General features: G+C 40.5%; 1 protein-coding gene across 7 annotated transcripts in view; it reads left to right on the top strand.

Moving 5' to 3' along the window:
- The window catches only part of NFIA (nuclear factor I A), a 360,615-nt gene that overhangs the window by 280,620 nt on the left and 57,516 nt on the right, over window positions 1-22,479 (top strand). For 4 of the 7 annotated variants that reach the window (XM_073896645.1, XM_073896647.1, XM_073896646.1 and 1 more), the window contains 2 exons: window positions 4,682-4,810; window positions 7,145-7,198. In XM_073896645.1, coding sequence (XP_073752746.1) covers window positions 4,682-4,810; window positions 7,145-7,198 — 183 coding nt within the window. Of the gene's footprint in view, window positions 1-4,681; window positions 4,811-7,144; window positions 7,199-19,787; window positions 19,848-22,479 lie in introns of those variants that run through there. The other 3 variants (XM_025871741.2, XM_025871740.2, XM_073896648.1) reach the window with 2 other exon arrangements.

Here is a 22,479-nt window from a genome sequence, read left to right as displayed (position 1 = left end):
ATTTTTTCCCCCTGGATCTTCTTTTTACTTTCTGTAACATCAGGTTGTAGAAAAACTTACCAAAACAAACCTTGGTTTGTTATAGGAGACCCCACGGATTATTTTTGAGTTTTTTCATGTCATTTGATCTGATTTTGTATTTCTGGTATTTCTTAAAAGAATCAAGGAGAAATAACAATTTTCTTAATTTATTTGGAAATAAAATTTATGCCATTGCAAATAACCACTTACTTGCCTCTTTTCCACAAAGATGTCTTACTGTTTTCTCTGGGTGAGTGTAGGCTAGTAGAAAACCTCACTACCTAGCAGGTATTTGCTAAAAATGATGGAAGGTCCTGGAATTCTAGTGAGTAATTAGTGTCTAGTAAGCATCTTTAATGCATACATTTCTAGCATGGTGAGTAGTCTCATAGTTGAGTAACATCTTAGTTTGCTATTGCTGTATAACAAATTACCACAAACGTAGCTTAAAACAAAACACATTTATTACTTCATTACATTATTACCAGTTAACATGGGTCAAGAGTCTGGGCATAGCTGAGGTGGTCTCTCACCTCAGGGTCTCACAAGGCTGCAATCAGCATTTCATCCAGGCTGCATTCCTTCCTGGAGCTCTGAGTCCTCTTGCAAATTCTTGTGAGTATTGGCAGAATTGAGTTCCTTTCAGCTTTAAGACTAGGGTGCCAGCTTTCTTAAAGCTGGCTGTCAGCCAGGGGTCTTGCTTAGCTCCCAGAGGTCCCTGCATTTCCCTGCCATGTGGCCCTCTCACAGGCCCCTTTACATCATGGCAGCTTCCTTCTTCAAAGGCAGCAGGAGAATCTCTCTTACTTCTAGTCCCTTTTTTAAAGGGTTCACCTGATTGGGTCAGGCCCACCCAGGATAATAACCTTTTACTTAATTCACAGTCACCTGATTAGGGACCTTAATTACATCTGCAAGAGTCCCTTCACCTTTGCAATACAACAACCTAATCACAAGAAGAACATCCATCATATTCACAGGTACTGCCCACATTCAACTGGAGGAGATTATATAAAGTATGTACCCCATCGGCCAGGAGCCTTGGGGCCAACTTAGAATTCTGACTACCACAGATATTAATGATGACTGTAATGGAATCTTTGTGAGTACTATTTTTGGCCTGTGGTTTCAAGGTTTTCCTCTTGGGCCTCTCACTTACAACTGCCTTCAGGGATCAGAGTCACTAAATGACTAGAATTTCATGTTTGCCTGTGTCCTCTGGACACTATTTGAAACAACTCAGGTCACTCAGGAAAATGGCAAAGTGGAGAGAAATTCAGAAAGTCTGATGGTTAGAAAACCAATGACAAGCCAAAATGCATTTTGAAATCCATCTTCTAGGGGCACCTGGGTAGTTCAGTGGGTTAAAAGTTGGACTCTTGATTACGGCTCAGGTCATGGTCTCAGGGTTGTGAGATCAGAGTCTCGCTTTGGGGAACTGCTTAATATTCTGTCTCTCCCTCTCCCTCTAACCCCCATCCCCATACATGCTCTCTCTCTCGCTCTCTTTCAAAAAATAACAAAAGAAAAGAAATCCATCTTTTATTTTCTTTACCACCATTGGGGTTTTTTTTTTTTTTTAGAGCAGTCAATAGGAGAAAATGTCCCATTGAAACACAGCATTCTGCTAAATTTCTGCTTCTTGTTCTATAAAATTCTTTATTTTTACATAGTGAAAAGAACTTTGAAGTAATATTTTGTTTGTTCCCGGGAAAGGGCAGCATTACTTTATAATCTTTTTTTAAAAATCTGATACTTCTGAAAAATACATTGAAATCAAAGTTTTGCTTTATTAAGAAAAGGCCAATTAGTCATTAATCTGTACAACCATGGCATAACAGTTGTGCATAGCTAATTGGTAAAAGAAGTTGTAACAAGATGCTTACATTTAATCTAATGGGCAGAATCCAAATTTGATTTCAAAAATAAAAGTCAAGATTAATGTCCTCTCGTTTTTAACATAAAGTAGTTTACTACCATTTTGAAATTTTATCCTGTCAATTAAGTTTATGAAGCAAATTAACCAAAATATACATTATGCATATGGAGAAAATATTAAAGTATATTATAAGGAAATGTGCTCAATACAAGTCTTTAAAAATTGAAAACACAAAGTAATTTTGAGATTCATGACAGCCTTAGGGTTCATCTTACTTGACTGTGATAAATTTAGAAGATTATACATAGTTTGGCTTCTTCTTCTTGAGTACGAACAGTATTTCTTTTCTCTTTAACCCTTCAAGGAGGATTTGAGTTTTGCTGTTTTTGAATGTTCACCAACTTCATCATTCTTCATGTTCATGATTGCCTGCATCTTACCTCTGTTCCCCTTTTTAAAGGATAAGTGTAAATGGTGGATTTAAATCACGTCACTCTCTTTGCCGTATTTAGAACGGCATGGGATGGAACTCCTGAACTTTTCAAAGAAATGGTCCCTTTTCTGTGAGTCCAACCATTTGCTTTCTTTAATAAGGTTAGTTCAGATGCTGCATTTCGTCAGTGATTCCATTGTCTGAAAAAACTTCTGCCATCTTAAAAGTTTTGACATTTTCATTTTCTCTTCTATTTCTGTTTCATGACACATAATTCAGACATTTGACTGAGCTTAAATCAGTGGACTGGTTGGCAGCCTAAAAATGTGTTTTGCACAAGAGAGGTTTGAATGAATTGAGAGGTTTGTTTACATTTTGGTAACTTTTATTTCTTCCCTTTAATTTTTTAATTTGAAATCCCCTCTCTAATGTAGTTCTGTGATTATACCTTAGGCTAGGTTACTTGCAATGAATGTTGGTCCAAAACCCCAATCAATCCTAATGATGTTAGGATATTGGTATGGTGTGCCTTTGGTTACTGATTCAAAGAGCAGGGAAACACAGCTGACGTCGCTGAGTGACGTGCTTTTTCATTCAAATCACATAGATACTGATCTGGAATGGATGGGATCTAGATTTGTCCAGTTGGTGTGAAATCACACACCACTTCATAATGTCCTCACTTGGTACCATGCAAATGTTCCTACCAGCTTGCAATTTGTTTCTTTCTTGGGGTCAAACTCCCAAGTTTTACTATGTCAGTAGGTAAAGCCACAGATAAAGCTGAGACCGTTAACACCTAGTTTAAATATCTTTTCAGGCCACTTGCTGTGTTCTAGACCCTTTGTTGGATATCCTGAAAATAGAAGGGGCAAAACACACTATCCTTATAGAATCTGTAGTCACACTCAAAGCCTGTGTTGTAGAACCTCACTGAAGGAAATCTGTGAACATAAATAACGAGGACATATTTAGATACAGGCCAAACTAAGTTTGGGAACAGGTCTATACCTATAAAGTGCTTGGCACGGTGCATAGGAGTTAGTAACTACTCACTAACAGGTACATGCTAATATCATTATTATTTTTATTACTTAGTTTTCCGGCTCACCCCAATAATTCTCTGGTCATAGAATACAACACATGCAGACATACGTAAGTAAAGGAGATTTGATTCTTTTGACGTGCATACAGACTAGTTTTGTGCTGCAAATTTAAGAGAGCCCAAATTTGTCCTGTGATGTGGAGACAAGGAGTCATTTCCTTTATTTTTATATCCAAGTTTTCACTGTTTTAATTGGCACCCTTCCAAACTGATAGATGCCTCCAGTTGTGTGTGTCAGCGTGGCTGCCGAGAACATTACAAATGCAGTAATTACAAGAGACGATTTTCCCATTATTTTCTTCCCAAAGCATTTTCTATGCTGGAAATGTTATGAAAACCTCAGAAACTATGGTAAAAATACTATTTTTAAAAACAAGTTTTTATTGTATTTTCTTAACATAAAAGTAATATACATTTATCACAGGAAAAACAAGTAAGCAAAAAGAGGCAATGAAAACCACCCAAATCCAACACACAGAGAGAACCACCGTTACGGTTTATGTGCAGTTCTTTCTTCCTTCCAGTTCTTTCTCTGTACAGAGACCTATATTTTTAAGTGGCATCCAGCACAACATCCTATTTTATAATTGCTTTCCGTGTCTTTATTCCATGTCATTAGTGGAATGAATGTCCTTATTCTCTGACAGTACTATTTGCATGGGTTCTATCCTATTTATTTAACCAGTTTCAAGTGTTGGGCATTTAAGGATTTTTTTTTTTTTACTTTGATCTTTTCTTTCTTTTTTCTATTATAAATAATTCATTGGATGAGCAACTGAGTTGTCATTGTTGAGGGTCTTTTTTTAATGTTAAAATAGCTAAATTATTTAAAATGTGGAGAAAGTGCTTTGGTGCTTCAGTAAGGTACCTGGCAAGATGAGATGGTTGCAGATGAGGTCTTCATGTGCCTTCGAGAGCCTCCTTTCTGAAGGGTCCCAGGGGCCACAGGCACATACAACTTTCAGGAAACACTGGGCAGGGGCCCTCCATAATTAGGCAAGATCAATAATGCCAAAAGGGACTATGATTGAGTAGAATAAGTTGGAGTCAATTCTAGTTGGACTTACCAAGGGACCATTTTGCTCCCTGTTGGGTTCCCTGTGACAAATTCAAAGCGATTCAAAATGAATTTTGCGCTCACAGGTGGGTTTCTTTTTTTAATTCTTTCAGTTTTATCTTTTGGGCTGTACAAGCTGTTGTGCCCTGAATTAAAGTGTGCTTATCACTCCATCCTTCTTGCCAGGAATGCCATCTCCAACCACCCTGAAGAAGTCGGAGAAGTCTGGTTTCAGCAGCCCCTCCCCTTCGCAGACCTCCTCCCTGGGAACTGCATTCACCCAGCACCACCGACCTGTCATCACAGGACCCAGAGGTGAGCCACTCCACAGGCACCCTTGCTTGTGCTTAGATCATGGCCTTGGGAGCAGCGTAACAAAAGGAGAGACATGGAGGCCTCTCCCAGAATGCTCCTAAAGGCAGTGAGCGCTCCAGTTTCTCATCCTTGGGGACAGCTTTGGCATCAAACCCTTGATCCTTACCTCAGGCCAGAAAAGGAACCAAACCTCTCATTCCCAGTGGGATGTTGCAAAGGGGTGGGAGGTAATTTGAACTGAACCCAAATCAAATCTGTCCTACAAGTTGGACAAGAGGAGTGTGTGTGTGCATGTGTGTGTGTGTGTGTGTGTGTGTGTGTGTTAGGTGAGTATATTTTCCTGTAGTTAGTTACCTGTTTTCAAGTAAGAGCTGTTTTGCATTCTCTCATCCCTGCTGATTCCCTTTCCTTGAAACCTGATTGCAGTATGTGGCGTTTTGCATGGAGGTTGCTTGCATCACGGTGTTGACGAGCAGTCTTCACCGACTCCTTTTGAAGTGGTAGATAGTTTGTCTGGTTTTCATTGCAATGTTTTCATTATTTTTTGTCTCGTGTGCTTTTAAGTTTATTATTAAAATGTGTCCACAAGAAATATGATTTGTATTTCACATTAAAGACAAGCTTTAAACCTCAAGAGAATGTCAGCAAATCACTTAACTTGATCTTATTGCAAGATGAAAATATTTATTAGTTTGTTTATGAAACTCCCACAGTAGGAGTATGAATAATTGTAACCACGTTCACTTTCTTCCATCAGATTGTCGCTTAGGTAGGTCTGTGATCTACCGGCTGGTATTATAAAACATCCTAGAAAGTTATGGTCTCTTGTCTACTTTGACATACGTCTGGGGAAACTGATATTTCTTGCATTAATCTCAGTGTTAGACTCAAAAATCTGAATCCCTTTATGAATACTCTGTGAGCATCTCAGGGAGAAATGGCAGTTGAGAGGGCCATCCAATGCACACATGCTGAAATTACACTGAAGAAAATAAGTATTCGGACTATTTTGTGAAGCGATTACTATATCCACAATTATGAAAACTTACTTGCTCCATCTTTTAAACATCTTGTGATCATTGACAGAATTTTCTCAAGATCCCTTACAACTTCACTTGTGTGGTGTGCGCGTGCATGTGTGTGTGTGTGTGTGTGTGTGTGTGTGTGTGTGTGTTATAATCAGAAAGGCAACTTATATATTTTTTTCTAACTTGAAAACCTTGCATCCAAATTGGATCATACAGTCCCAGGATGAGTCTCTTTTTCAGCGGGGTAGCATTATGATATTATCCTCAGAGTCAGCATTCATTAAGCATCTAAACTGTGGTGGAAAATAAAAGATATGAAGTCCTTTTAGTCAGAAGATTTTCAGTCTCGAGGAGATAGGGCATGTGATGTTTCTTGTCTTTCTATGGCTAGGTTAATGTTTTAAATGCTAAATGAATGTTAAAAGTAGAAATTTCTGAGGGAACTAGAGGAGGGGACAATGGAGTTTCATTCATTCATTAAGCGACAATTTACTGAGTGCCTGTCGCTGGGAGTTGAGTGGTTCCTTTCTTCATCAAGCATACAGTGTAGGGCAGAAGAGAGATGCAAGAAAATAAGCATTCAGAAGATGATGTGGAATGTGCTATTACCATTTTTTATCAAATAAAGAGACTTCAAAGTTTAGATAGCACTGAGGTCAAACCTTAAGAAGTCACTTACATGAATAGAGGCCGTTCCAAGCAGAAGAAAGATTCACAGTGGAGCCAAGTAATCAGGATTGGGAAGAACAGGGTGCTAGCAATCAGGATAGCTGATTGGGTGAGCTACCTCTTTGCCTTTCGACTTATCTTGTGGATTTTTTTTAATGTCCTCATCAATAAAATGGGACAGTACTATTGTTGAATGAACTTTTCCTCCCAGCCTCCTATTCTTACATAGAGACATGATAAAAAAAAATATATATATATATATGTATATATATATACATATACATATATTTGTAGAGACTCTTTGAGGAGCATAAAGCAATGTGCATATATTATCATTTATTCAATAAATATTGAGTGCCTTCTATGAGTCTTGTCTTAAAACCATAGTTCTACACATTATAATAACAATTCTAGCATTTACCCTTGAGGGCCAACATTGGGAGCTTCTTCATGCTAGATACTTAAACACATTTGCTAAAATGACCCACGCTGGGTTGAACCAGAGTGGACCTCCTTAGCCTTTAGAACAATGAGCTTTGATCTCCTATTCATACCATGAAAGAAATGTTTATGAGGAAAAGAGAAAGATGCCTAGTTTAAGAATTATGGAATACCAAAGATTCTTTGTTTTCACCAGAATTCAAGATGGTTCCCAGCATCCTCGGTTCTCCTTTCTGGAAAATCTACTCAGGTACCCATTCTTATTGCACCCTGCCCCCCCTCTTAGTGGTCTGGTAAGGGGAATTGGAGTAAGTTAGATGAAACTCTTCATTGGCGTCTTTGTGGCAAGAATCATAGAGTGGAGATGGGCTAACACGAGACATTTTGGGGCCAAGATATACTTTTTAAGGTTGGTATTGAGCCTCTTGCTATCTAAGAAATATTTGCTGCAGGCGCCATATTGCCCTTTATTCTTCTCTGAACAAGATGGAAAGCTAGTGGTTGGAATGAAATCACAGGATTAAGAGTTGATGTTTTAGGAAGATGAGGCCAAAGTGAAGGAGAGAGAGTCTGACTGAATGAGCCAGTGTGGAGTAAATGTGATGTGTACCTAAAGGAGACTTCAACCTCAATGTTCCTTTTATTGTAAAGAGTTGCCATAACCCAAATCAGTAAATCATTAGAGAATCCAGACAGACAGTCGAACTTCAAAGGGCCTGGAAGAAGAGAAAGGTGTGTCCTTTATCAGGGTCCTGGGGCACAGGGACAGGGGAAGCTGTTTACTACACCGTTGCTCAGAATCACATGACATATTCACCTCTCCATAGTACCCCGATTGCAAGGCTTCTGCTGCCTCCTTTGGGGAGGGTATGGGCTATGGTGAGTGCTGTGAATTGCGTAAGACTGATGAATCACAGACCTGTACCTCTGAAACAAATAATATATTATATGTTAAAAAATAAAAAAAAGAAGAAGAAGATAGTAGGAAGGGAAAAATGAAGGGAGGGAAATCGGAGGGGGAGACGAACCATGAGAGACTATGGACTCTGAGAAACAAACGGAGGGTTCTAGAGGGGAGGGGGTGGGGGGATGGGTTAGCCCGGTGATGGGTATTAAGGAGGGCACGTTCTGCGTGGAGCACTGGGTGTTATACGCAAACAATGAATCATGGAACACTACATCAAAAACTAATGATGCAATGTATGGTGATTAACATAACGTAATAAAATAAAATTTTAAAAATTTTTCTTAAAACTTCTCATGGGAATACCTTGACCAGACAAACACTATCCGTAAGCAATAACTGTGTAATATATCTCAGTGCCCAGGCCAGAGGTGATATTTTAACACTTTGCTGTAGAGCAAAGCAAGGTCACCTCGCTAAAAAAAAAATGGCCCTATTTTTTTTACTACAAACATAAGCCATATTTGGAAATATGGTGGACACTTGTTACAAAGGAAACCTCTCTTTGAAATTGCAAAGCAAATGCAAAAAAAAAAAAAAAAAAATAGGGCCTTGAAGGGAGGCAGCATTTCACAGTGGGTAAGCATAAAAGCTCAGGGGTCAAACAGACCAGTGTTGGAACCCTGTCTCCACCACTGTTACCAGCTGTGTGGACCTCGTACATTGCTTTACTTCTCTGAGTCATAGGTTCTTCATCTGTAAATTGGAGATCATAATCTTTACCTCAAGAGAATCGTATTATCTGAGGAGGAACTGAAATCATGTATTTACGGTTGTTTGCATAGTGCCTGGAAATATAGTAGGTACTCAAATCATGCAAACAAGTAAATCACCCATTTTTACCCAGCCTTTGTAAATTTCATGCTGTCCCTACTACTACTTTCACCTATCAACATTTTGCCTATTCCAAGACCAGCTCAAATATGATTTTCTACACAAAGACCCCCTAGCTCCACGCAGACTGCCATCACCTCACGCTCCTTAAAGTCCCATAGCCTTTCACGCCCAGCACCTTGCTTTGCTAGTTAATGTACGTGTCTTGTTGCTCTCCTAGAATGGAACCTTTGAAAGGGAGGATCTATAACTTAGACTTTTTGTTATCTTCATTGTGTCTCATGCAATGAATTTTATGCTCAAATATTGGTTGCATAAATAAAAAGTACTCACATTGTACATCAGTGTACACGGAAAGCATTCATCCCCTCCCTGACACTGATAATATCATATTGCTTCAGAAGAACTACAGAGCGATAAATGTATAATAGTTTAGGCAGGACTTCTTTATAAGGAATTGTCCAGGATGGGGAAGAATGATGGCCTTCCCACTAAAGAAAGCTTTTATAAGATTATATGAATAAAACTTTCATATAAAAGTTACGGTTTTTCTTAGTTTCTGCTATTCTGATCACTTCTCTGTGTACATGATGAAGGTAGAGATGTGTGGTTTCTTAAAACAAATCTGCCTCTGATATTGGCTTTCTTCGTGGTTTTGATAAGTCACTTAACCCCGTGGCCTCAGTTTGGCCATCTGTACCATAGGGACCATCCTTGGCCACCTATGTAGTTAAAATTAGATAAAGGAGTGAAAGCCTTTTGGAATATCCTGGGGAGTGGGGAAGACATTAAGTTTCCATAAAAGCATTTGTATGTCATTATACATTATTACAATTATGCACTTTAAGCTGAAAGATTGGGCTTTCAAAGACTTTCTTTTATCAGCACTTAATTTCAACCATAAGAAAGTATTTAATCACGACAGTTTATTTTATTCACTATAACTGAAAAAAAATCTTTCTTCTTCCCTTTGCTTTCTTAAGAGTTATAAGTTTGATAATTTAAAGGGTCTAACTCCTTTTATTGGAATTATTTGGAACAATCGGTGATATTTTAGAGTCTCTTGAAAGTTTGTCTTCTTGAAATTTAGATGTCTGCCTAAAATCTTTGCTATTTTCAAAAACAAGATAATGAATTATACTTAATTTAAGCATTTCACTTAATTTAATGCTTTACTCTAAGTAAAGCAACTCTTGTGCTTTAGGGTTTTAGAAATGGGGCGGCGCCCACACTGTACACATTGCAAGGCAGAGGTTGAAAATAATTAGCAAGTAAGCACTTATTGAGCCTCATCTAGAACCACAGAATTTGAGAACAGTGCTCTGGAAATCTGGTCTCATCCATTTCCCATATCAGCTAAGAATGTGTTTGATTGCAAGTAACAGAAGATCTGACTAAACAGGTCATATTTTTCTCCTATAAAAACAAGTGTGTAATTCAGGACTGTGATAATCCAAGGATTGAGATTTAATCTCTTAGCCTTGCTTTAGTGGGTTGTGTTCATCCTCATACTGTGACCTCTTGGTCACAGTGTGGCCACTGCATACCTGCCTCACATCTGCATTCCAAGCAGAAAGCAAGGCCGGCTCATTCTGCCACCTTTTGTAGAATGTTATGCAGCATGGTCCGAACCATGCCACATAATGACCTCTAGCTGGAAGAGAGGCTAAGAAGTCTAGATTATTTTTTTAGCTGAACACATTGCCACTCTGTATAAAATTAGGGCTTTATAAGTGGGTAAGTAGGAGGGGAGTATGCCAGTGAGCAGTTAGTAATGTATTCCACATTACTCCTGCAGATGAGAGATCTCAGCCAAGAACAGAAATCAAGTCTCCAATTCAGTGCCTCTTCCCCTATGTCACTTGGTTCTACCTTTTTCTCCCCACTGGGAGAAATAAACTATATTTATTTAAACAATTAATTTGTTTTCACATTTTTTATTAGTCTGAGACATAACATAGCCATTGAGATCTTTTGATAAGCGTGACATAACCCATGTTATCACACTGAATTTTTTAATAACAGCCATAAACAAATCACTTGACCTTTTTTTTTTATTAGCCCGTGAATCCTTGCTACTGGTAATGCAGGGTTTCTGTTAGATGTAAGCCACTTCAGAACACAATTTTTGAGGTCAGTGTGACTTTTTTGATATTAAAATTGACTTGCACACTCCCCTGACTGTCTGGGGATCTGTTCGTTTTTTCTACCAGTATTTTTCAAGCACTACAGCGGGTACAAGGTGCTCTACTCGTTGCCGAATAGAGTGAACGAGAGAAGGTAGGACTCTGGCCTCAAAGTGCTTACCTCCTGGTGGATGACGGGACAAGAAAGCCAGCAGTTCTGTTACTGTGATAGGGGAAGCTCAGGGTGTTGTCAGGGACAAGGGCATCCTGATAGAGAACTACTGTGGCATTTTGGCATTGCGAAGAGTCCAAACAAGCCGAAGACTTAACCCCTCTTCTCCTGCAGAGTGCCTTCTGATTGTAAGCATGCAAAACAAAGCGACAGCGACAAGTTGTGCTTTTCGATAACTAAGTACTGAGGAATTAAAGACCCACACGATGTGAGCATGAAGCTAAACCACCCACTTCTTTATGAGTCAAAAAACATATACACATGAAGGGAGTTTAGGAGTAAAATTGCCTGCCCCGGTACCGAAAATACACATAAGATATGCTGAAACAATAGCCATATAAGCCAAAGATTTATTGTGCGGCTTTCAAAGAGTCATGCCAGTTTCTGTTTGGAGAGGTAGTCAGAAGTTTATATGCTCTGTAAACCTCTCTAAGTCCATGATCCTCATGATTCAAGCAGGGATCCTGCTCGTAGTGATGAAACATCTAAGGGTCTGCAGTTAACAATATTTCCCAGTTTGGCCAAGAAAAACATACTGCAGAGAATTATGAGAATTAAGATCGCCTTCCAGGAAATGGAGGTCACCAGGAAAGGTTGGAGGAGTGTGGATTCATAGACAATAATAGAGGAGGAAGGAAGGAGAGGTAAAATATGAAGGCAGCAGTTATCACTAGATGACAGGGCCCCTTAGAGCAGGAACCATGGCTTTATTCTTCCTATCTGTGCTCCTCAGCCTCGTGCCTGGCATAAGGAAAAGCACTCAACAGATATTTGTTGAATAAATGAATGACTGCATGGATTTGATTGAAGACAAACAGAAAGCTTGGGAATAACAGAGTCATTTCCGTCCCCCCATTTGTAATAATAATACAACATTCAAGTGCGTGTATTTGGTAGGATTTAGGGAGATGTGTTGCGTGGTGAATAAATGCTCAATACATACTTGCTTCGCCTTAATGAAGAGCTTCTACCTTGCTAGGCATTAAGAAAAATACTGAGCTCAAGATGATATGATCCCCTTTTTGTAACATATTTGCTGTAGTATTACAAATTTTTTTTTGTCAAAATTAAGGGCCTGCAAGAAGTACTCCCTTTAACCACCACCATAACCATGGCACCTCTCCCTTGGCATAGGCCCCCTCGATCTAAGTGATAGGTGTGTTCAGCGTTCTCGTATCGTATCTGCAAACCTCTCTGCCTCTTAGGAAAGCTTTTAACTTAGTTGTAGAACTTGCTGGCGCTCCTTTCAAAGGAGCTGAATCTAATTTGTCTCTCCTGGTTTAGTGCAATTGAATCATCTCGGGGAAATGAGAAGCAATTAAGTACCTGTTGCTAACAAGGTGCTGAAATAATCTGCCAACAGACACAAGGTGTTTATTTATTATTGGAGTATGTCATTTGAGAAAACATTACGTTGTTATTCTACAATAAGAATTGCCAGAATTGATTTTCAAATGCAGGCATCATAGACCTACCAAGTACCACCTTTGAGGGAGCATTGAAAGTCAAGTAAGTAGGGCTTATGAACATTGGTCAAGGTTAGCTCAGGTGCTGGTGTCCAGCCCGGTGGGAAACGCTGCCAATGGGATTTGAAGGATCTGGATGGCGAAGAGGAAAGGCAGCTTTTTAGCAAAGGCCCTTCAAGTCCCAGTTCAGGAAATTATTAAATTCATTAGCCAGATACTTACAACCAGCTATTACTGCCCAGCCAAAGGAAAAAACAGTGCCAGCAAATGTTTTAAAACTACAACTAAACAAAAGTCAGGAAGCGTGTAATTAAAACTGTACCTTTATTGTATTGTAAAGAGTTTCACTATGACATGGAAAATATTTAAAGGAGAAGGCTGTTTAGCTAATTTGTCTGCAAGTGAACTGCTTAGTGGAAAACTATCCTAAATTAACTGTAAGGCCACCCACCGAGCGAACCTCATAAAAGGCCATGGCTGCTCAGCTTGGTTTTGTGTAACCGTTCAATAATTACTAGATAAATGCATAACTAAAAGCTCTATTACACTAATAATTTGTACTGAGATAGATGTGTGGGACACCCTGCTGGGTTAATTTGTCATCCCCACAGCAAACTTCTAAAGAGAGCTCTTCTGTAGAGGAATCGTGCTAATATGTGGTCCCAAGGAGGACAGGTTAGAGCAGTAAGACCAATTGGCTCCTTAATCTCCTAAAGAGGCAAAATGCCCCCAGGGTGAGTGCCACAGAGAAAAATAGGGTGCCTAACCACGTGGGCCTAGATTTAAACTCGTCTTGACAAAAGAAGCTGCTCTTCCTTGGAATTCCTGGCCCCTTTCTCTCCATCTCTCTGTCGCTCCCCCTCTTCCTTCCCCTGCTCCCCCACCATAGACCCACATAGGCACACATGGTGAAGGCAGCGTTCTGAGAAAGTTTCTTTAAAATCCTCTCATTGATAAGACTTCCCAGTATGGCTTCTACTGTAAATCACATAATCAGATAAATCCCTAGCAGTTCTTTCTTCTTGGTCTAGCTTAATATCACGCGGATTCCATGTTTGAACTCATTCTTTATTTTCCTCTTTTCGGAGTGGAATAAAAAAAGTCAGTATTGGACTTGTATCTCCTCTTTATGTGGAATGTTTTCCTCTGTCACATACACACACACACATACAATTGCTGTTTTAAATATGAGGCTCACATTGAAGCTTCAGTGCAGGGTTTTCAACCTCCCCTATTGACAGAACCATAAATCATGTTAAAGTTAAGTGAATTACTGTAGCATAGAACTGTGGCTTTAACAATGTTTATGTAGTATCAGCTTATCATCCATGTAGGCGGGGGCGGGTGGGGGGCGGTGAGCACTGATATTTGAAATGGGAACGGATGGCCCTACTAATGTGGTCGCAGTATCCCAGAGAGCCACCCATTTCGTGCCGCCTCCTTTGTATTATTAAAATTAGTGTACTTAATCACACGTAGAGAATGTTGTTTAAAATGTATATTTCCAGAGTAAATTTCCAGTTGTCATGTGCCATTTCTTCATATGAAATGGCGGTCGCTCCCCCCCCTCCGCCCCAGTCAAACACTTCCTTTTTCTGATGTGCAAAACACACGTGAGCAACATCAGCGTTGCCAGGTTCCAATACAATAATAAGGGACCTGTGAACAAAAACTTCTGAAGGGAAATAAACCATTTGACCTCCGAGAAAGAATTCAGAGGGGAGCCGCGGGAGCACAATGCAAAGTGCGCGGGCTGTGGGGTCAGCCAGCATAGAATTCGGGTCCTGGCTGGCCACTTGGGATCCGCGTACGCTTGTGCGGCTCACTTATCTTCTACCTGCCTTTGTTTTCCCACCTGTACCAAACGTCAAAGCCTGAGGAGGCAGAGGGAGTGAAATGACATACGGAAAGGGCTGGGAACTGTCGTAAGTACGGTGACTGAATGTTCCCTGTCTCTGTGACGGCTCCTTTTATCCTCATACCTGCATTTGCTTTCTTTGCACGTGACTCTCTGGAGAGACTTCTCATTTCCTTCATTCTTCCGCCCTCGTCCCCAGCCTACTCTTCCTGCCTGCTCCTGTGGGTCTGGAAGGAGTGTGTGTTGCTCCTCTCTGGCAGGAGCCACGGATGCTCAGAGGAGGACATGCGGTCTCAGGGAGGTGAGGCAACCTGGTTACCCCATCCCACGGCTCTTGTCTGTTTGGGAAAATGGGAATCTGCCCAGTGGGGCAAGTAAATAGCTCCCTCCCATGATAGGCTGCCCTTTAACCATGGTAGAGACTTCTCTTGGCTCTATCTTCATTCAGGCATGGCTCTTGCTAAAGTTAAGATAACCACCTCTTTGGTTAACAAGGGTCTGTTGTTTATAAGAATCAATTCAGCAGGTAATCATTGAGCATGCTAGGCCCTAATGAACAAACCAGACGAGTTCTGGCCCCACATCTAGCCAAACAGGTGGATAGGCAACAAATTATTATCACTATGATGAGATTAGTGAGAGGCAATCTCAAGAAAGGGATAATCCAGCACAGGTATTTAAAGTATTGGGGGGGGGGGTGGATTTATGTGTGTCAGTTTGTGTGGGTCCCTTCCATTGGCATGGGATACGAATTTAGAAAACCTTGGCATCCCTGGGGGATATGTCCAGATCTTTCCAAATCCTCCAGTTCCGGAACACTATAATAAAAGTTGTGGAATTGTTGCATACCTGGTACTGAATGCTTTGAAGATATGTTCATATAGATCCTTTCAAGTGAACTGTTTTTAAAAGTGAAAGAAACCCAACCAAATTCCTTCACCATCCCTCTACTCCTCCAAAAGAAAATCATGGATTGGTGCTTGTAAGTAAAATGTCTAGGGGTGGACGGCTTCAGGCAGAGCTGGATCCAGATGCTCAGGTGATACCTTCAGAAATCTGTATGTCTTGCTCTCTCCCTCAGCTCTTCTGTCTTCTGTGTGAACTTCATTCTGAGGCTGAATCTCCTCAGACTGTGGCATTAATGATGTGGGCAGCTCCAGGTTTAATTCCCACCAATGTAACAATCCCAAGGGAGAAAGAGAATAGCTTTTTCACAGTAGATCTGGAAAAGGTTCTACTCCTGGATGCTTATGGCTCTAATTGTCCTGGTTTGGGTCCTTTGCTTGGGTCACTTTTGGAATAATCCTTATGTTTAAGAGATAAGGGGGTTTCTCACTGGTGTGGCCTGGGTTGCATACCTACCTGCAGAACCAGTGGGTGGGGTTGAGACCACTCTCGCTACCTAGGCTGGGGCTGAGGGAAGGATAGGTACCCCCCAAAACCATGAGATCTCTGTTTCCAGAGGGAATGGCAAGGAACTGCTGGACAGACAGAACTACTAACTGTCCCCTGCAGGAGATAAGAACAAAGCTGTCCTGAGCTTGGAGCAATGGGCTCAGCTTTCTCCCTAGCTGAAGTGACTTATTCTTGTGGTGAGGACTTGCAGAGCACAGGTAAATTCAGGTACTAGAAAGTGGCTACTAGCCCATGCCATGAGCTTCCACGTCCATGAAAACAGTTCAACTTTTGATTCCCAGTTATCTCACGTTGCCACATTACATTATATGATCCTGATTATTTTTCACATATCTTAATTTATTCTAAAGAAAACAATTCTAAGAGGGCGCCTGGGTGGCTCAGTCGTTAAGCGTCTGCCTTCGGCTCAGGTCGTGATCCCAGGGTCCTGGGATCGAGTCCCACATCAGGCTCCCTGCTCAGCGGGAGACCTGCTTCTCCCTCTCCCACTCCCCCTGCTTGTGTTCCTGCTCTTGCTGTGTCTCTCTCTGTCAAATAAATAAATAAAATCTTAAAAAAAAAAAGAAAACAATTCTAAGAATAGTAAATAACCCACAGTCTAATATACTGTCTAGCACATAGTTGATTCTCAACACATACTTTTTAAATGAGCGAGCCCTGCTATGTAACCAGAATTAATTCTAATTCTGAGAAAAAAAATCTTTTTTTTGTATGCTATTTTATCCAATTTATAGATAAGGAAATGTGGGCTCAGAAATGTTAAGTGACTTTGCGTGGATTAGGATAGGGAGTGATGATTTCAAACAGAGGAGTTGAGCTCTAAAACCCAAACATGACATATGATTTCCATTTTGCAGTAGAGGAAGCCAGGAGGCTGACCCACAGAGCTGTCTGATACCCAACCTGGGATAAAAGCCTGGACCCCTGACTTCAGACACTGGACTGATTCTTCTTGTACTTCCTCCCCTTGTGTGAAATCTACCACAGTAGGAATAAATCCTTTGATCCTATGACGTGTATTCAGGAAGATACTTGGAATTCAGGAGGATGCTTTGAAAGTAACCTCCACTTTAGTAATCCTGTCTCTCAGAAATAGGGACTTAAACCACACCATAAACCTGATGATTTGGTGGGGGAAATGCTGCCAAACAGCCCGCGCCTTTATGTTTATCATGGGTTTTGTTGTCGTTTACTTACTTGTTTTTTGCCTTTTTTTTTTTTTCATGTCAGCAAACACAAACTTCCAGTCATCCTCTGAGAGGCTGGAGCATCTCCACAGACTTAACTTTGGAAACTCTCTTTTGCAGGACTACAGTTTGTAATTCCGGTACAATCCCAACACGTTGTGAGAGGACTCCCTGTCTATTTCTGTTCAGCTCTGTGATCACCCAGTCTGTGGGCTTGCTTTTTTCTCAAGTGTTTTGCCATGTTTCTTATTCTTCATCTCTTATTTCTTAGCATTCATTGCTTGCAGATAACGTAGAAGCTCAAGTTCCCTTCATGGAATGGGATTCTTGTCCACTTTGCTTATGAAACAGTCCCTCTTCATATTTCCGATAATCATTGCTGTTGTGGGGCATTTGAACATATTTCACATTAGCCATCATGACGGCCTAGGCAAGTAGTGTGCAGATGTGGCGTATTCAGAGAGGAGGTCCTGTCAGGATCCAAAGGCGGGAGCACTATCTCACAGAGCTTGAACAAGCACACTTCGGGATTTTAAAACTCTAAAAATTACAGCCTTCCCAAAGCCGGGATGTCATAGAGACTGTGTCCAGAAATACTCTATAACTTAATATCTCAGAAACATTTAAAAAATAATGTATTTTAAAGGGCACATGCTCCCTAGTTTCAGATATTTTAGATGTCAGTGTTATTACTATGGATCAATTGTACTGAGTATTTATAACTGTAATCCCAGAGACAGAGTTCCACTGGAATGCAAAGCTAGGTGAGCATCAGAGATCTAGAAGAGAAAGAAGTCGCCCGTATTTATAAGCAAAGTAGTGGCAGAAACAAAACTAAAAGTCCCTTAATCCAGTTAGAAATTTTTAAAAAATAATAATAATTAGAAAATTTTCCTTAAAAGTACTCCAGATCTTCTTTAAAAACTTTTTTAAATTTTTTTAATTTTTTATTTAAAGATTTTATTTATTTATTTGACAGAGACAGCGAGAGAGGGAACACAAGCAGGGGAAGTGGGAGCGGGAGAAGCAGGCTTCCCGCTGAGCAGGGAGCCCGATGCGGGGCTCGATCCCAGCACCCTGGAATCAGGACCCGAGCCGAAGGCAGACGCTTAACGACTGAGCCACCCAGGAGCCCCTAAAAACTTTTTTTTTTTTCCTAGCAATAACATGTATTAGATCTCCGATCAGCAACTCCCAAAGACTGACATGGTGGGCCTTTCAGGGGAATGATAGAAATTTCCATCATATCTGGGCTTGTGGGGGTGGGGCAGGAGAAGACATGCTCAGATTCTGATTAGGTTGGAAGCGTGCCTGGGTAGCAGGGGTCTACATGGTAAAGGGGGAGGTCAGTATGGACACTGAAGGACCGTAGATCTAAGTGAAAAATGGAGTCTAGAGGGAGACAGCCCCCTAGTTCTAAGTTTCTACTTTGTCAGAGTTTGAGATTTCAGCAAAGGTACAGGTTCAAAGTATATTTGGTCAAAAACAGTCTTTGTAGGTCATTGTGTCTATGACCATTAGATCAGAGTTGTTGCTATGGTTGCTTTGTTTTGCATTTTGTTGTTAAGGGATTTTTTTTTCAAGACCCTCTTGTCATGTCCATACTGATAGTACCTACTCTTTCATCAATATTTATGTATTCATTTGTCCAAGTGACAGATAAGCAGCAGGTCCTTCTTACTCTTACTTAATATTCCTTTCCCCTTGTGTATTCTGTAATCCAAACAAGTCTTAGCAAATAGCAACAGATTTCAATTTATTTATCTCCCATCCACATCCCCATCCTTACTTATGATAGTATTACCAATAAAAGAAGCTATTTATGGATCACTTACCCACATGGTCAGGAACTACACCTCGTGTCTTATATACTTGTCTCATTGGATCCTAACAACAGTCTTGAGGTATTATTAGCCCCACTGTACAGATGGCAAAACTGAGTCACAGAGAAGCTCGGAAACTTAAAGCATAACTGGTAAGTGAAAGACTTAGAATTTAAATCTGTACCTATCAGACTCTAAAGCCCACAGTCCTCATATTGTACCTCTACTTTTTTTGGATTCCTGTGTTTAACTTGAAATTGTACACACACAGGTGTGGGAAACCAGCACAGACCAAAGCAGGTTAAATAATGGTGAAGAGGGACAATCAAAGAGCTATAGTGGGGGGGGGGGGGGCGGTGGGAGCAGGAGTGGGTGAAGGTAGGCCAAAGGTACAAACTCCCATCAAAGAGAAAAAGAGCGACAATGGCTAGTTAGTGGAAATACAGAAGGCAAGCAGATTGCTTTGAAAGCTTCAAAAAGGTGAGTCTTCAGCAGAAAGGTGGACCAGGTCAAGGACAGGGTTTGGTAGGGAAGAGGTGAAAGGGGCTCAACTCATGAGCACAGCATGGCAGATGTCTGGAGGGTGGACAGGAATTATGTGGGTCTACGCCAGGGGCCTGCGAACTATGGCCCACAAGTCACATCCAGCCCTCTGCCTGTTTTCGAAAATAAAATGTTACTGGAACATGGCCACACTCGTTTGTTTGTGTAATATCTGTGGCTGCTTCTGCACCATAGCAGCAGAGACCGTGCAGCCTGCAAAGCCTAAACTCTTTGCTCTCCAGCCCTTACAGAAAATGTGTGCCAACCCCGGGTCTAGATTCTAAGACAGGGTCTCAGCACAGGAAGGGTCTTTCAGGAGCGAAAATGGATCTAAATAAAAATTTTAAAAGACCTCGCCCTCCCCCTCCCCCTCTCTGTCTGTTTTTCCAGAAGACATTGGAATTTGATCTCCAACCTGAGGATCCCCTTAATTCAAAAGGAATAGAATATACCAACCGTCTTGGAAATGCAGTGTAATATAAAGTTACTTCGGTAGCAGTAATATAAAAATACTAAGGGCTTTACCAGGTATCATGCAGTGTCAGATACGTTTCTCTCTTGTGACATCCGGGTCTTTCACATGCATCGCGGCCATGGTGAAGATAGGTGCTATATGTTTTGAAAACCTTGGTTTGCCTCAAGTCAAAGGCTGGTTATTCAGAAAAGGCTCCTCCTCCTTGAGGTTTAAAAACCATTGTCAATTCCCCTTTCCTTGTGTCTCTGTTAAAACAAATCCCATAACTCCAAAGTCCTGGGCTTTGATAAGTGGCAGGTCTGACTCAGGCATGATTTATAAATTATAGCTATGGACCATTAAGATAGATTTCTCAGCTTTAGGTAAGCTACAGTGGTGTCATATACGGTGGTTTTGAATTTCTGAAGAAGCCAAGTATATAGCAGTTGACAACCCAAATAATTCAAATTCCATTTGCCTTTGTGGAAGCCTTTATTTTTTTTTTTCTTAGTACAGTTTTTTTTTTTTTTCCCCTTCCACTTTCTTCTCCTTTTAGAGTTCTGCCTTGTTAAAAGTCTTTACTTCTAAATATGAGTAATCAGGAGTTCTTAAGGCCACCATTGCTCTATGGAAATGGTTATTTTTGTCTGAAGAACACCTTACCGCTGAGGGGAGGGGTGGCTTTTTCTGGTAACGGCGCTAACACAGGAACAGTTTGGACTCTCACCTGTTGCCACTGACTTAGGGTTGATTAATGGTAAGACTGAAGTTTTACAGATGCCGAGGCTTGGGAGTGATCATTCCTTCTGTGAGGGGAGAAGGCTGTGTGTCACGCTGTCTTAAGAGCACACTGCACCTGAAGGGGGATTAGATTTTATTGTTTGCACTGCTCTCTTGACAGCTTTTCTTTGCAGCATCCCATGCAAGAGACTCTAGGATTGCCAGAAAGCCACGTGAAAAGGATCCAAGTCTCTGTCTAATCTGTGAGAGTCTGTGATGGTTCGTGGACAAGGAATAAAGCAATTAAGGCAATGTCAGGTTAAATACAAGAATTCAACCCATAAATTTTGGTTTGACGAAAAATGCAGGAAGGTTATTAGAAGGTTATTAGAATTCTTGGAGGTTGAGTTTGGGCAAAACTGCTAAAAATGGTAAGGAGGAATCACTTTCCTCTCTCTTTTTCTTTCCCAAGATTTATAAAAAATGAAGTACGAGTTTCCAAACCTATCTGGCTGTGCCTCCCTGATAACCATCTTTTTTGAGCTAGACTTATATGTCTATAAGGCCTCCCTATGGAGGACCCAGACCAAGAGTCACTTGGATCAAGTAAGTCTCCCCAAATACACAATAAGACAGTAATGACCTTGACCTTCTCCTTCCCCAGCCCTCATTCATGCTTTAAGGGAGAAAGCATTTTTAAGTTAAAAAAAAAAAATACGTATTGTGTTGACTTTTTAGCTTTTTCCTCTTTCAAACCAAAACCAAGAGAATTTTTTTAAAGAAGTGGAGCGAGGGGCAGGGGCCGAGTACAAACAAGTAAACCAACCTGCCTGACCTGCTTTCTTCTTTTCAAGTATCCAGTAATATGATCATTTTGTAATAAATAACTGAGCTCTACACCCTTTGGGAAATTCTGGCTCCCTGTTTCTTCAATTGTGGCTACTTTGTTCAGAGTGTGTAGGCAGTGCCATTCTAGCCGGAGAAACCAGATCAAATTTCCTTCCTTCTTATTTGTATTGTTTGTGAAAAGCCCAGCAGTTGTTTTAAATAAGTCTGGCCTCTGGTTAAAGTTTAAGCTGGTAGGGAGATCCATCCAGAACGGAGTGTTTCTGACACTCTCCGCTGCTCCTGGCCTAGGGTACTAAGAGTATGAGACCCCAGAAGCAGCCAATTTTGTAGTGCCTTTTAATACACAAAATTGTATTAACATCAACATGGATACAGATGGATGCACTGCAATAAACTGTAACCACTTGAGAAAAGCCTTTATTGACTCTCAAGTAAATAATGCACATTTTAAAGGATCTAAATATGCATTTACATAATGTGCTATAATTTTTTATTGTGTCAACTGCTCACACACACACACATCCATAAGAGATGTTTTTCTCTGTCAAAAATTTGGACTGAGACCATTCTTTGTGCATTGCATTAGCACCACGCCAGATTCGTAATGTTAGAATTCTCAAATGGTAGTTTCTCTTCTGTGGGACCCCTGATCGGAAGATCTTGACGTACGTTTAATGAATTTTACAGATTGAGTGAGTGATTGATTTCACCCCAACGAAACTTTCTAAAATGATTTGAGGCTACTTCGACAAAAACTTAGGCACACTGAAAATGTCTAATTCAAGATAAAAGAGAGAAAACAAGAACTAGGAAATAAGAAAATCCAAATTTAGATGTTGCTGAAGTCTGAGCTTTAGAGAACGAAAGAACATGGGTCTTGTCCAGTAAAAGAGTAATACTAGCAGTTTATCCAGAGAAATAGCATGTATTTAATAATATTTAACAGGACTGTGTAGTGTCTGTAACACAACTATTTTCTGTTTGAAGAAATTAAAGCTCAGGATCTTGAATGATTTATATACCCAGTTCCACAATGAACTAATGGCTGAACCAGAAGTC

The sequence above is a fragment of the Callorhinus ursinus genome, unplaced genomic scaffold (assembly GCF_003265705.2).
Source record: "Callorhinus ursinus isolate GAN/ISIS: 27379988/994484 unplaced genomic scaffold, GSC_fseal_2.0 scaffold9, whole genome shotgun sequence".
NCBI classification, from domain to species: Eukaryota; Metazoa; Chordata; class Mammalia; order Carnivora; family Otariidae; genus Callorhinus; species Callorhinus ursinus.
This window is presented reverse-complemented; position numbering and strand designations above follow the sequence as displayed.